Source organism: Xiphias gladius, chromosome 5 (genome assembly GCF_016859285.1).
Source record: "Xiphias gladius isolate SHS-SW01 ecotype Sanya breed wild chromosome 5, ASM1685928v1, whole genome shotgun sequence".
Classification (NCBI taxonomy): Eukaryota; Metazoa; Chordata; class Actinopteri; order Istiophoriformes; family Xiphiidae; genus Xiphias; species Xiphias gladius.
The window spans coordinates 11,353,617-11,369,104 of record NC_053404.1 but is presented as its reverse complement, the minus strand read 5'-3'; the positions used below and the strand labels follow the sequence as shown (position 1 = coordinate 11,369,104).

The 15,488-nt window shown below is 39.0% G+C and overlaps 3 protein-coding genes across 3 annotated transcripts in view; 1 reads left to right on the top strand and 2 right to left on the bottom strand.

Moving 5' to 3' along the window:
• Nucleotides 1–5,744, bottom strand: part of mtrr (5-methyltetrahydrofolate-homocysteine methyltransferase reductase) — a 26,585-nt gene extending 20,841 nt beyond the window's left edge. The window contains exons 1-9 of the mRNA XM_040126421.1: nucleotides 5,461–5,744; nucleotides 4,702–4,864; nucleotides 4,354–4,507; nucleotides 4,056–4,173; nucleotides 3,402–3,918; nucleotides 3,209–3,322; nucleotides 2,945–3,101; nucleotides 2,645–2,733; nucleotides 411–619 (exon numbers count right to left, since the gene is read on the bottom strand). Coding sequence (XP_039982355.1) covers nucleotides 411–619; nucleotides 2,645–2,733; nucleotides 2,945–3,101; nucleotides 3,209–3,322; nucleotides 3,402–3,918; nucleotides 4,056–4,173; nucleotides 4,354–4,507; nucleotides 4,702–4,864; nucleotides 5,461–5,522 — 1,583 coding nt within the window. The 5' untranslated portion in view covers nucleotides 5,523–5,744. The remainder of the gene's footprint in view (nucleotides 1–410; nucleotides 620–2,644; nucleotides 2,734–2,944; nucleotides 3,102–3,208; nucleotides 3,323–3,401; nucleotides 3,919–4,055; nucleotides 4,174–4,353; nucleotides 4,508–4,701; nucleotides 4,865–5,460) is intronic.
• Nucleotides 5,723–10,392, top strand: cct5 (chaperonin containing TCP1, subunit 5 (epsilon)). The gene is made up of 11 exons (XM_040126419.1): nucleotides 5,723–5,991; nucleotides 6,418–6,478; nucleotides 6,696–6,860; nucleotides 7,507–7,705; nucleotides 7,970–8,162; nucleotides 8,566–8,715; nucleotides 8,809–8,928; nucleotides 9,120–9,305; nucleotides 9,402–9,539; nucleotides 9,676–9,856; nucleotides 10,022–10,392. The coding sequence occupies exons 1-11, from the start codon at nucleotides 5,887–5,889 to the stop codon at nucleotides 10,147–10,149; spliced, it is 1,626 nt and encodes a 541-aa protein (XP_039982353.1). The 5' UTR covers nucleotides 5,723–5,886; the 3' UTR covers nucleotides 10,150–10,392.
• Nucleotides 10,393–10,498: 106 nt separating this feature from the next.
• Nucleotides 10,499–12,463, bottom strand: cmbl (carboxymethylenebutenolidase homolog (Pseudomonas)). Its single transcript, XM_040126420.1, is given in 7 exon segments — nucleotides 10,499–10,938; nucleotides 11,180–11,271; nucleotides 11,380–11,437; nucleotides 11,440–11,524; nucleotides 11,674–11,781; nucleotides 11,930–12,144; nucleotides 12,229–12,463. Coding segments are annotated over 6 exon segments (738 nt in total). The 5' UTR covers nucleotides 12,229–12,463; the 3' UTR covers nucleotides 10,499–10,758.
• Between the last annotated feature and the right edge of the window lie 3,025 nt (nucleotides 12,464–15,488).

Here is a 15,488-nt window from a genome sequence, read left to right as displayed (position 1 = left end):
TTATGCCAGTGATATTTTGTACAGCATTCAAAATCCCACTCACATGTCAATTACTGTAATTCCCCATTTTCTTCAGGGAACATGAAAGCCTGCTTTTAATTAAACATGAATCTATTATAATAATACAATTTAAAAAAAAAAAAGAAAAACATCTTAAAAACAAGCCAGAATATTAGTCTGTTTTCTCATTAGTTACTGGAAAATGCATATTGTTTAAGCATGAAATTTAGTTATGTGCTCTGTGACATGAAGATTAAGTAAAATAAAAATTATAAAAATAAATCTGATGTGTGATCAGATTTTATATTTCAGAGAGGTTTTTGTGCAGTCTATTATGTAATGCATCTAGCAAGGATAATTTTACCCAATATCCCTGATTATTATGGAATCACATGGACCTTATGACTGACTGACTAAGATAAGAGCAGGGATTCTGACCTATGAGGAGACTGAGAGGAGGCAAGCAGGACGGGAAGGCTGTGAGAAGCTCCAAAAAACTGAGGCTCGGGTCTCTCACATACAGGTTATAATCTGCGGTGCCTTGTTTACTGCAGAGCTCCTGCAGTCTCCTCCTCTGCACACTGTCTCCTGTATGCTCCACCAGCGCTCGTAGAAACGCCTGAAAGAGAGAGACAAAGAAAGTGTATGTAAAGTCTCTGATTCCAGTACCCATTCACCACTTTAAAAACAAGATCCAGTTAATACATTTTCTGACCCTGCAGTAGAAAAAAATTTTAATGCCACATGTGCACAGGGCCACACAAAATGTAAATCTTTGTAATCTTTCTCTGTAAATAAAAACTAAGGTAGACCTGGACACCAGCCCAGTTATGGAATACAGACATTTTAATATGCACAATGCAGTTTCTGTGCCCCCAAAAACTGTCATTTAGTTTTCAAAATGCTTTTCAAAATATAGAGAAATTAGTAGAGGCAAAGAGGCATTATTTTAATCCTTTGGCAAATTAATCAAAACCAGTTAATAAAATCAATTAATATGTTACATTTGCAGAAGACAAGCAGTGCTTTAAATGGCATTTCAGTAATAATTGCTTATTATTCTTACTGTAGGCGGTGATTTAAATGACAGGATTAAACGGTTCATGAAAAAATATTAAAATGCAACCACTGCTCAACTTTTAGAGTGATTTGACTTTATTCTGCAACAAGTTCTGTAATCAGAACTTCCAATTATTTGTCATGCCTAAGTGTTATAATTTCAATGATTCATTACACTTTATGAGTGTATATATGCAGAAATTAGTGGCACATTCTTGCAGTTTTTACTGGAAAAATGATTCTCCCGATCTTCCAATCCATCTGGTACAGCCAGCATTTCACCAGTATTTCATTAGTGTCAAAAAATGGTGACTGTAAATGTCAAAGTCTCTAGATGGAACGAGTGATATATTTGTCTCACAGAAATGGTGAGTCCGGTTGTGCAAGCATATCTTCCTGTATATGATGCTATTGCACATATTATTGGGAGCTGTACATACTAAGAGGCTGGGGTGATTTTCTTTCACTATCCTAAAAATCATGGGGTTTAAAAATTATTGTTGTTGTAAATGCTTCAGTAAAACGGATTAACTGCTTGGACTACATAGACAGGTGTTGTAAAATAAAACTCTGACTGCCTTGTAAGTCCATAGACAACACTTTGACCTAAAGCAATCAATTTCTGTGCAGGAATTTAATAACATTGGAGAAAAGAGTCTGAGCAAGCATGCAGCAGAGAAATGAACCAGATGATAGCTGTTACAAATTAGACTGAAGTTGAAAAGTGAAAAGCTTTTATTCAATCAAAACTGCCATATTTTGACAGTTTACAAAATTGTCTTCCATTTGTCATTTAGTGCGCTTTTTACAAAAACCAGTAAATTACTGATGCAGCTCATGCTAGAGGGAAATTAATAGTTTAATTTCATTAGACTATAATGTTTTTATTTAATAATGAATTTAACCTGCATAATAAAAATAAGGATGAGAAGGCAATGTTGAGCAAAAACAAATTCCAAGAAGGAAATTAGAAACAGGACAAGGAATAGGATCTCAGTTATTTACAAGTCAGCCACTGTCAGTATTAATAGTGTTTAAAGGAATGCTGCAAAAGTTACAGAATCATGTGAACCTCATGCATACAACATCTTCAGTCAAAAGTTAGACAATGCCAAATCTCAAGGTGGCCACTTGACACTTTCACACACCAAATGTGTTAATCTCCATTGTCACATAGGACCAGGCAAGTTCTATCATTATTTCAGACGTGAGCCCAGACCTAGTAAATTTAGTCCTGCCTGAGCTTATTAAACAAAAGTATGCAAATCTTTTGGGGGACAGACCATGTCCTAACAGACTATTTGAGTATCAATAGGCTTGTTCAGTAAAGAAATCAGTTCCTAGTGAAACAGTCAAAATGTAATTGTACTTCTGTATAAAAAGTGATATACTGTTCTCCAAGCCTTGAAAATAAAAATAAAGTAGTTTGCTCTAGTTAGAGAAAAAAACTTTAAAAAATATCCTCCCTCTTATTATGTTGATACACTAAAAGAACAAGATGGATGTGACATGAAAAAGTGGCTTGGCTGATGCAGTTTACAAAGTCAATAGTTGGAGAGCGATGTTTGGACATAGTGTACACTACCTTCTTAGGAACACTTCTGATCTCTAGACACCATGTGAGCAAGTACAGCAAAGAAATGTTCTGGGGGATGTAGGATGGCACCTGGGCACCTACAGCCAGGGAGCAAAGAGCATTAGAAAATTATAATAAAAGGTAAATAAGGACCTATTGTAAAATAAAAACATTAGTATGCAATGTGCTATCATCACATTGTGTTGTCAAAGCTGTGTAATGTTGTGTAGTTTCAATGCTATGTTACAATGATCTTTTCAAGAGTACATTAGTCATGCATGTTAAAATTATGTCACAGGTGCATTTCACCTTTTTTCTTAGGGTCCTTTTTTAGAGAAACATGGACATGATGGTTCCTCTGGTCCTGAAGGCCCAATCTGTGGAGCATGTCCTCCACCTCTGCGGCTCTGTTTGGGCAGAACACGTCAAATGAATCCCCTGGCTGACAGGCCATCATCGGGTAAGCCTGAGAATAAAGAAGAAGCATCTAAAGTTTAAACTGCAACTTAAATCTATCTAAATTCATACTGCAGGTTTAGAAAAATGTTATTGACTTTATTCTGTCAAACTTACAGAGATGTCTAACTCTAAGAGAAGGGCCCTCTTGACTGAATCTCCTCTGGTCAGCTGAACTACCCTGTGTATGGGAACCTCATGAAGAGTTTCTTTGTTTAACCGTCCAACAATCTGGAAAAAATAAACAACTAAGAGATGAAGGCTGAAGTATGCCACAAATACTGGTTTTATCAGTAGCATCATTCCTCACCTGCTCCACAATGTCCACGTCCTGAAGAGAGACATCCAAGTATGGAGGAGGCAGAGTGGGAACATTAAGAGAAGACTCCGACAACGGGGGCAGGGAGCATGTCAGTGAGGCTAACATTGCAACATGGGGAAATCCAGCATCCCCTGTCTGTTTTTCCATTGCTGATGTAGAAACAATGGCAGTGCCACAAGACTGGGATGCCAACCCAGGGCTCCCTACAGGAGAAGCTGGCCTGAGATCAGAAATAGCTTTCTGTGTAGCAGAAGCTGAAGCTGACACAGCGGATGCATATTTGGAGTCCGTGTTTACAGATGCTCTGATTGACTCAAAGTTCTGGTGGTCACTAAGGCTTAGGATGTTAAGTTGGATATCTGATATATCTGAATTACAGATTTCCCTTGGTGAATCCCCCACATCCCCTTTCAAGGGAGCAATCCTATCAGAAGCCATTTTTAATAAGGCTCCTTTGATAGCCCTCCACAGTCCCTCAAGCCAGGGGTCCACAACCACCTCCAGCCTGGAGAGAGCAAAGTCCACAATGATGATAAAATGACAGCATTGTAGTCAAAAGGAGAGAGAGAGAGCTTTGTGGGTAGTTTGAAGGCCAAATACAGAATGCTGGATGTCTATACTTCATTTCTCTGGAGAACTTACCCTACACCATCATCTGCATATCCTGTCGCATAGAATTGTTTGGCTCCAAGTTCCTGTAAACGACGCTCAATTGTCTTCCCACAGTTGCAGAAATTTGCATAATTTGTGTCCCCCAAAGCTGGAGCAGACAGAATAAAACAGATGAAGACATCTCAAACCAGTAACTGTTCAGAAAGTAAACAATGTACAGTGCTTTGCATTTGTAATGATTAAATAAATATGCTGTGCATATCAAGTGCCATATATTTACAGATGAGCTGCAAAAAGAGCTACCGCAATCCCTCATAGTAGAATTTACCTAAAATTGCATAGCAAAGGTGTTTATAGTGGTCAGTGGAGAGGGTCTTCTTCTTGATGCGCTTTACAAATTGGAGGGCATTGTCTGGCGGTTCCCCATCTCCAGTAGTAGACACAATAAAGACCACTGGAGCATTCTCCTTCTCCAAATTGTACTGGAACCATTTATATGATTAATCAATGACTGGTGTTTCCAGCAGTCCATATAAAAACACATTACATTAATATCCTCACAATCACTTTTATTAAGATTTTATTGATGTGTTATTGTGTGTCATTAGCCATGCAGTAAAAGAGGGGCTTAAACAGCTCTAATTCAAATAAAACTGTTCTAGTTTGCAATAGTTACCATCTCATTCTGGTTCAAGCAGCTGAGTTCAGCTACCAGCCCATGATCCTCAGCCTCCTCAGCTATCCCCTCTGCTATGGACTGTGCTTGGCCCTTCTGAGACCCATACAGAACCACTAACCGCGGTTTCAATTCACAGGGCATGCTAGAGTATTCAGAAAATCTATATATAAATATATAAAAAATATATTTGTAGTCACATATTGAGAGGTACAGAAAGAAATTTGAAAGACAAACCAAGATGTAAATAATACAGAGCCTGAGAAAGTAAACGTAACTGCTACTGAGGTGGTAGACATTGAAAATCTGATAGTCATTTGTTAAACTGTGTTATCATGATATCTCAGTTTACCTAAATACTTCAAGATTTTGACAGGTTACAGACAGACTGCCACATAACAACCTTTCCGACATTGTGAAGCGCAGCAGTCCTAAACACCACTATTAAGAACCGGACGTTGCGTCAGTTTTCGATGTTGACAGCATTATCAAAGTGGGAATCGAGCATGTACTTTATCATTTTGTACATCTAAATCAAAAGCAGCCACTTAATAAAGACAGCAGATTTGTGGATTTTTAGCTGAGAACTCAGTTAACGTACGGAGACTCTTCCTAGCTTGCAAAAATCTAATCCGTGGTGTCTTTTTCAGCGAAAGAGGTCTAAAACTATGGACCAAAACTTGACAGAAAGACATAAAAGTGCCATAGAACACAGATATAAATACAGTGTGAGTTTTTTTCAGAAGATATATTTTATACCTTTTGCTGTGCCTATTCAATCCAGTCCAATCCTTCCCAGGGAATTTTATTAACACTGGCATTCACGCGAGATCACAGTGGACTGTGACGGAACATGATCGGAAGAAACCACATTCCGGAAAAGACATTTTTTAAGTTCCATCTTTTATACATTATGTATTTAAAACTTGAAATTATTATTCATGATCACGTCAATATGGTTAAATTAACTGTGTGTTGTCATTCCGGATAATGGGCTGATTATATGTGTAATAGTAAAACACAATTAACACTACTTGGTTCCGCCCTCCCCGCCCGCTGAGCCTTCCAGAAGTCGCCGGCAGACCTGTGCGGCTTTTCAGTTCAGCCACACTCCAGATTAACATCATAAAAATTAATTATTTTATCAGTTAAACATTTCTTAAGTGTCCCAAACCCTCAGTCAACATGTCCACTTTGGGGACACTAGCTTTCGATGAATATGGGAGGCCTTTCATCATCATTAAAGACCAGGACAAGAAGACACGCTTAACGGGCATTGACGCATTGAAGGTACAATGGGCTAGCTAGCGGGACATAACTGTGTCATGTTGATTAGGAAGTTACTAATTTGCTATTAGTTGCGTGGCGTTGGGCATGTAAAGTGTTAAGCAGACATGATATATGGTGATATCCAAGGCTTTGATTCAAAAGCATATACGTAACTGGCAATCTAAAATGGTGCAATAGAATAGCATTATCTAAAGGAGTAGCTAGTCATGCTAACATGAGGCCCATGTGCTTTCTGTGCGTTCAGCCGGGGGTGTTGCTATATAGCATAGGGCTATGCCCTAAATGGTCGTTATTGATGCAAATCATTTCCATTGTACTCTTGTGAAACATTCTCGCAGATGGCAACTTAAATCGGTATCGGATTTAACAACCAAGATTAAGATCTTAATTAAGATGTGAGCTTATTGTAATGCTTTTGATTTGCAGTCTCACATTATGGCAGCCAAGGCAGTTGCGTCAACGCTTAAAACATCTTTGGGACCTAATGGTGAGTACAAAGTATTACAGTGCAGGTTAATCATTTTAGCTAAGATTAGCGCTTTAATGCTGAGCTGCTCTGTAGTATAGTTTGTTTTTTTTTAATTAATTATATTTGACCACATTTTAAATGTCCCTCCCGTATACAGTTGTGACAGCTACTGTAACCTTATCTCAAACATCACATTTGTTACTTTTCCTAAGCCATTTTCCATGACTGCATCCAGGTCTTGACAAGATGATGGTTGACAGGGATGGAGAGGTGACTGTCACCAACGATGGAGCCACTATTCTCAGCATGATGGACGTGGACCACCAGATTGCCAAGCTTATGGTGGAGCTGTCCAAGTCCCAGGATGATGAAATTGGTGATGGAACCACTGGAGTTGTTGGTATGGGAAGGGAAAATGAGGGGGACCAATGGGATTTTTATTGGCTGTAAACCTGGCTTTATACTTCCATGTTGATGCCTCCAGCACAAAAAAATGGATTTGTAGTTCTTCATATGGTTTAACCAACTGATTATCGTAATATCATGCAACAGTAGTTGGGTCTGACAGAAGACTATAATTCTGCTATGCAATCATTTTGAGAGAGAGTGAAAATCTCACTAATGCTTGTACTGGAAATGGCTCTGCTAAATCACAAAATAAAAATGTTACTGTGGAGGAGAAAATTATTGAGCCTTTCTGCGTCTTCAAAATCAGAATAATTTTGTATCTCTTTAGTATTGTGCATGTTTTATGTGGAGTATCGAGGTACCTTGTCTTCAGGAATTACTAAACAACAGTGATGTACTAAAAGAACATTGAATTGTGAGGTTCTTTTAATACCATCTCATTGTCTCAGTGCATTTAGGATTTTGGCTTTTCTCGTAAATACATAGAAACTTTAAACATCCTTCAGCTATGACAAAACAATGTGCATTATGCATACATTAAATCAAATTTACATAGCCTACTTGACATCACTTGAAATTGTCTTATCATAGTCCACCAATAGTTGGTTATTGTCTTGTTTTTTCTTCTTCTTCCTCAGTGCTGGCTGGGGCTCTGCTTGAGCAGGCTGAGCAGCTGCTGGACCGTGGAATCCACCCCATCAGGATCTCTGACGGTTATGACCAGGCTGCACACATTGCCATCGAACAGCTAGACAAAATTGCAGAAACCTTCCCCTTTGATCCCAATAACATAGAACCACTCATTCAGACCGCCATGACAACACTGGGATCCAAAGTGTGAGTCTTGAGTTATTTTTATGAAGCTACAGTACAATTAACAGGAACTGTCTTTGATAGCTTTTTATTACTTAATTAAATTTCCATGTGTTCTCGTTACTTGGCTGGTACCTCACAAGTAAAACAAAAAAAATTCAATCCTGTACATACACAAGTTGCAATTCTTTAGTTTTATTAGTTTTAGTTTTATATAGTATTTTTTATGAGGCGTGAGGTAAGATCTGCTTAAATACTTTATCTTCAAGTTCTTCTGTTGTCTTTCAGTATCAACCGGTGCCACAGACAGATGGCAGAGATTGCAGTGAATGCCATCTTGACTGTGGCTGACATGGAGAGGAAGGATGTTGACTTTGAGCTTATTAAGATGGAGGGCAAGGTGGGAGGCAAACTGGAGGACACACAGCTCATCAAGGGAGTCATAGTTGACAAGGAATTCAGCCACCCTCAGATGCCCAAGGTATGTGCAAAGGGAAATCTCATTCTCGGAAGATTTCACTGGCATTGGAATCAAATAGTTTGCAGTACATAAGGATAAATTAAATGTGTATGTCTGACGTATCTATGATCACAAAAAAAATCGAGGCAATCTAGCATTTTTGTTGGAGACAACTGAGGACCTTTTTGTAGAAGGTAATGGCAAAGAGTAAAATGTTAATCTAAATAGTACAGGCATATATTGCATAGCAACTGGGGGAAATTAAAACTAAACATGGATAGCTGTGTATGAGCTACAAATCATAAGGACACTGTTACTTGCTTTTTAGTGCTACAACCAAATACCACTAAGTTATATTGCATTTTCTGTTTGTGTGGCCACTGTAAGATGATAATAACATCAATTATTCTGTGTCACCACCCAGGTTCTGAAAGATGTTAAAATTGCTATCCTCACATGCCCATTTGAGCCTCCTAAGCCCAAGACCAAGCATAAGTTGGATGTGACCTCTGTGGAGGACTACAAAGCGCTCCAGAAATATGAAAAGGAGAAGTTTGAGGAGATGATCCAACAGGTTAGTACAGCATCTAAGCTACTACAACAGAATTCTTAACAACTACACTGGTAAATGTGGTTAATTTAAATATGAAACTCATGACTCTTTTAGGTCAAAAGCAATGGGGCTAACTTGGCCATCTGCCAGTGGGGCTTTGATGATGAAGCCAACCACCTTCTGCTGCAAAATGAGCTGCCGGCCGTGCGTTGGGTCGGAGGGCCTGAGATTGAGGTGAGACATTTGTCATATGACAGAATTCCTTTAACAGAATATAATTTTTAATCAGATGTTTTCCCTTGCTTCATCACCTCAATCAGTCATGTATTTTTGACCATATGGTGCTAATTAGCAGAGAGAATATGTTACAAAATTACTTGATTGGTCATTTTTAAGTGTGAAGTTTCAATTGTGTTCCTCCGCAGTTGATCGCCATAGCCACAGGAGGCCGCATTGTGCCGAGATTCTGTGAGCTGACGCCAGAGAAGCTTGGCACAGCTGGTTTGGTGAAGGAGATCTCCTTTGGCACTACAAAGGACCACATGCTGGTTATCCAGGAGTGCAAAAACACCAGGGCAGTAACCATTTTCATCCGTGGAGGCAACAAAATGGTAAGCACAGTTGTAACACTTAACTCAGTGTAAAGTATCAATTATGTTACTCTATCCCTGTTGGTTTACTTTTTATTTTATCTGTCTCATTAATAGATAATTGAAGAGGCCAAGCGTGCTCTCCATGATGCTCTGTGTGTAATTCGCAATCTGGTCAGAGACAACCGTGTTGTGTACGGAGGAGGAGCCTCAGAGATTGCATCTGCCCTGGCTGTCAACCAGGCTGCAGATAAAGTGAGAAGCACTAAAAATGCGATATTAAAGAAACCACATGACTTTCTGAGTATTTGCTCTTACCTTTTAGAATAAATATGGCGATGCTCATGTTGCTGCTTAAACCCTTTTTGACTTCTGCTCCTTTCCTTTTTAGTGCCCATCATTGGAACAGTATGCCATGAGGTCTTTTGCTGATGCTCTAGAGGTTATCCCAATGGCATTGGCTGAGAACAGTGGGCTGAACCCTATCCAGACCATGACAGAGGTCAGAGCCAGACAGGTTAGAGAGAGCAACCCCTTCCTCGGCATTGACTGTCTGCACAACAACACCAATGGTAAGGAATGAAATGATCTCAAATTATGTATCTTTATTCCAACTGAGCACTACACAGTTCACTCTGGTGGATTAGCACAATTTCAGTCAGAAGAAGGGGACTGCACTTTCATTGCAAAGCAAGATTACGTGACATACTGAATCACTTATTTGTTTACTCTTACAGACATGAAGCAGCAACATGTGATCGAGACTCTGATTGGCAAGAAACAGCAGATCTTGCTGGCTACTCAGGTAGTCAAGATGATCCTAAAGATTGACGACATCCGAAGCCAGGGAGAGAGCGAGGACTAAAGCCCTCCTGAACACCATAAGGCTCGGCTGTGTTCTAGAACACTTAAAGATATGTTTGCTGTTCTAGAGGTTTTAGTCACTTCCCCGAGCACCATGTCCAAACCGCACTGCATATTGCTATTTATCATTTGATACGAAATGTTCAAGCTGTTGTAGTATCAAAGTCACCATTAGAATGTTGGTCTGATGAAATTTCCACTCTGTAGCTTTGATTTCTGATTCACATAAAAAGTAATCTTACTACATTCTACGGATTATTGAATGCTTGCAATCTTACATTAACAAGACACTCTACTGCATCCATACAGCTTCCACAAAGCAAAAGTTCTTAACTTGTTTCAACAATTTAAATTCAAATTTTATTAAGATCAAAATAAAATGTAAAATATTTGGGAAATATCTGAAATGTCAATAAGCAAATAAAAATTATGAGCAGCAATCACCAGCTCGCTCCAAATAGCACCTCTACATTTTACATTTGGCCTTTGAAGGTTTTCATCCTGACTATGAAAGCTGGTCTGGTATGTGTAGGAATATGATTACAGGTTCCAGTTGCTACTGCAGTACTACATGTAACTGACTCCAACGTGCTGGTTCTGACCCTCTCATTTACATATACTTGTTGAGCCAGTTGAGCAAGTCTGTTCTGGCCAACTGGATGCTGAGTTTGTCTATGGTGTTGATGTCGTCTCTCTTGCGATGGACGAACCCATGGGTCTGACCAGGAAAGATCTTCACTTCGTAGTCCACTGTGCATTTCTCTTTCAGCTTTGCTTCAAGGGCGTTAACCTGAACAACAAAAGGATGTAAGCACAGGTTGTTGGTGTTTACATTGCAGAGATTATTGCATTTTGAAATTAATATCTGCAAAATGTTTCATTGCTGGTGTATTTTAACATTAGATGTATATGTACAATGCTGCCAGGATACCACTTGGTGCCCAATTACCAGGGCAAGGCATTAGGTGGGTTATACCATTGCATCAATCTGTAAAATATGTATAAAACCTACAGTGTTTATGCATGCAAACCTGATCCAGTGGGATAACCTCATCTTTCTCCCCAAAGATGAAAAGCGTGGGACTCTTCAGGTCATACCTGTCCTCCTTTTCACGGATGATCCCTGCACAGCATCACATAAGCCCATCATGAAACCACTGTACAGAAACCATACTTTATGTTCTCCTGCCTTCACACACGGCAAATTAACTACCATGTAGCAATAACGTACCATAGACCGACACTCCAGCTTTGATCTCAGGATACTGCAGGGCCAGGTAATGTGTCGCACAACACCTCCCCAGCAGAAGCCCAGTGCTCCGATGTGTTGGGCCCCACACTGCTCCCTCAGGAACCTCAGCACTACATCCACCTCTCTGGGAAGAATATATTATAGGGAAAAGGGCTAATGAATGAGATCAGCAAGCCATTAAAAAATCAGATCATATCCACAATTGCTCCACTTGATGACCTAAATGGTGCCAGCTATCAGCTGCTAAATAAAAAATAAAAAATGCTTATTTACTTGTTCATGTTGGTTGGCTTTTTGTCTTCAAGCCACCCCTGAAATTTGGACCAGTCATGTAATGGACTCCATGGCTCCTTTTCAACATAGAAGTCTGGACAAACAGCACTGCTCAGAGCAAAACAATGGGAGAAGAAATCACTGTTATAGAGCACCCTGGGCCAGATAGTTTATATAATGTATGTCTTGAACTTGCTTTTAGGAGCACAGATATGACTCACCATGCACCCTTTCTGTTACATTGATTTTTACATACATGTATCCATTTGCAGCCAGCATGTCAGCAATGTATCTGGTGTTGGGAAGCTGCCAAGCATAGATGTCGTGAATGACAATAATGGCCTTGTCAGATGCAGCGGATGGCTTGACTACATAAGCTGTAGTGTGCTCTATCTGAACCTCCTGGCCGAGCCCTCCATACTCCATCCGATCGCCAATATCACAGGGGCATGGCTTGGCTTCATTTGCCATCTGACAGACAAACAGAAAATCAGCAAGGAACTGGAAATAGCACGGGTGGATCTGGACACACAGTAATACGAACATTTCTCTGACCTTTGCGTAGATCTGAGAGTCACTTGTCTATGATTATAAAAGCATTTGCGCAAGCCAATGACAAAGAATTTCGCAAAAATTGCTCTATAACCTTTTCTTCCATCCTCTTAGCTTCAGACAAAACAATTTTAAAATATGCGTTTCGAAATCAGTTTGAAAAGATCACAGACACACCGCACTGTTGTCCGATGAGAGAAAACAACCGGAAGTGTTTTGTAGGGCTCAAAAGTTGCAGCCAAAGTCCAAGTCAGTGACTATAAAGTTCGTGTGACTAAAGTCAAGTAGGCAAGGCAAAAAAGGAATTTCCTGCCATGACCTTCAAAATAAGAGCACTAAGTTTCTACTTCCCAAATTTTTCCAAGAAGCCTGGACTTAAAACTTAATTTTGCATATACCTTGTCATAATAATAACAGTCATAAAAGCATATGGTTTTTTGATATATTTTGTGGTACAGCCTGAACACAGCCTCTAGCTCTTTTTGTCAACCCAACCAGAATAAGCCACCTATAAATTGAACATCTTACTTGAAAACTTGTGTTTTGCTTGCTTGCTTGATTGATTGCTTGATTGATTGATTGATTGATTGATTGATTGATTGATTGATTGATTGATTGATTGATTGATTGATTGATTGATTGAAACAATACCACTGGGTTGAATGCAATTAAGAGGTTCTCCTCTGCTTGAAATTTAACTGGTCTGACATTGACTGGTTCCTTTTACAGCAACATAGAAAACAAGTTCAAATTCACATAACAACTTCCCTCCAGCCTCATGAGAGTTTTGAGACCTAAAAATTGAATCAGATAGATTCAAGTTTCAAGAAAAAATTCCTCTTTGACACAGCTCAATCAAAGACAAAGATACACAAATGTAGCAATAACAGGAAGAAACAGTAAAACAATAAAAACAACACAGTTATAAAAAATGTTATAAATGTTAATATCGATTCTGTTGTTAAAAGATACCTTTATAGTGGTCATTCTTAGTAATCAGTGCTTCATAAAATGTAGAAAATTAATCAATTTTTAACGTATTTTCTTGCGTTATCATGAAAGAGACATGTTAAACATTTGAAAGGTTATTTTGGTCAACCAGCCATAAATATTTCAGCATTTATTAAACAAAAAGAATGACTTGACAGAAAAACAATGACCACCCTGTTACAGACATATACACAACAGTTAGAAATACTTATGATTTATATTAGTGTGCAATGTGTATGTTACCTGAGAGAATATACAGTATGTCCCTTTGTCCTGTTACATAGGGTTCTGATTATTCTCAACAGTGCCTCATGTCACCCCTTTGTTTGTACTGCGTAGCCAACCTAATCACTAAGCTGTTCCACATGTGAAAACAATTCTTTCACCATCTTTGCCAAGGGAACCAAGTGTCCTCAGATGGCTTGAGGGTCGTGGCGCCTGGATGAGGAGGTGGAGCTGAAGGTCATCAGTTCCCTTTTGCTGGTTATATAGGGTACACCAGTGTGGAGAGTAGGCTGTTGGTAGGACCCTCCAAAATACACCAACTGTATCTCCTGATTTTATTTGCAACTGTAATTCTCAACAGTCCACATGTATCAATCACTGGTTGGATGCCAGATTTTGTTTAAGCTGTGGGTACACTCCATATTGCCATCTAATGTAGAATATGTGCTTTCAGAACTTGAAGAGGCAATCATGAAATTGACAGTTTAGTTCAATCTCAGTGCTTGTCATCTCCCTTTTGACAGTTATGGCGATCCTCTTGTCATCATCTTGGCTTCTGTTTCTCCTTAACCACTGCTTGAACACAATGTCTGCATTGGATGGTATCTTAGAAGTTGCAGGGACACGGAGAAAGCATTCTTGGCACCACAGGCACAGGCTTTGGATTTCAGGTTGCACATAGTTAAATCTGACATTTCCTCAATGTTTGAACTTGATGTAATTCCATGAATGTAAAGGGCATCCACAATTAATATAAATTTTCATGTGTCTTGCATTGGCAGGTCCCATGATCTGATTTCCAGGGGGGCCAAAACCCAAAATTGCCTTAGTGCAATTTCTTGTCCAGACTTGTCAAGGTGTCAGAGAGCTTTTTATCTTCAGTCTTGTGATTGTCTGTTTATAATCTTTAGTTATCCAGCTGATGTCATCTTTCAAAAAGAAGTTCCTGACTCATTGTTTGTTCTGAACCATCACCCTGTTCACCTTTGTCCTCTGGAAAGAATGGAGGTCACCTTATAAATTCCCTTACTTCTTTTTTGAGAAACCCAGATTGGCATGGCATGGCATGATTTGCCACATCTGTACTCCCTAACCAAATTACCAAGCATTGCATTTGCAATCAGCTGTCTCTCTCTCTCTTTTCTTGCGTTTTTGTATTACATCTTGTATGGCATCTGTTTCAAAGAGGAGCGTTCTTTTGGTTTTTGGATCCACGCGCTGATGTTTAGGCAAACCAGCAACTTTGGAACGGGGAGAGATGATGATTACTTTATGTCTCACACATCTTCTTTTTATAATTCTCCTTCATGTGCCTTTTCGCGTTGTGCTTTGAGTCTCTCAATCTTACGACAAATTTTCCCCTTTGTGTTTCTTGATTAGGCTTTACCTTGAAGGTGCAGCCTAAAATAAAAGAAGTACAGTATATAGTTATTCTACAGAGTGGAGCATACTGTAACTGCAATCTTGCTTCAGCTCTCCATTTCTACTTTAATGCCCTCTTTTCTTGTTCACTGACTTCAGCATTTGACTTCTTCTCGCATGTCTGTCTATTGCTATCTCTCCCCCAATAAAAAATCATTCTAAATCTTGCATTCATCATACATTTGAAAAACACTGGTGTCTTATGATTCAAAATGTGGTAACATGTCTAAAATTAGTATTTTTGACCAAATTCAGTGTGTATTGAATTAAAACAGTGTTCATTTAAAAAAAAAAAAAAAAAAAAAAAGAATTTTAATACTGATCTTGTTCAGCATTTTAAGAAATAAATATCCTGATGTTTCATGGGGACACATAAGGCACTGAAAACCAAGAATGACCAGCTCATCAGCTGTGATAAAGATAGATAAACAGATAAAGCTGTGATATACTGATATATTAATTTTGATCTTGAATATAGCAGCTTCTTTTCATATTGTCTTCTATGTGTATGTGTGTGCGTGTGTGTGTGTGTGTGGGGCAGCCACAACGACCCTCCTTGCTGTACCATTCCGTATTTCTGGCTAGCTTAACTAAAGACGTGTGGCACTGATTAGCAGGAAGGTCAA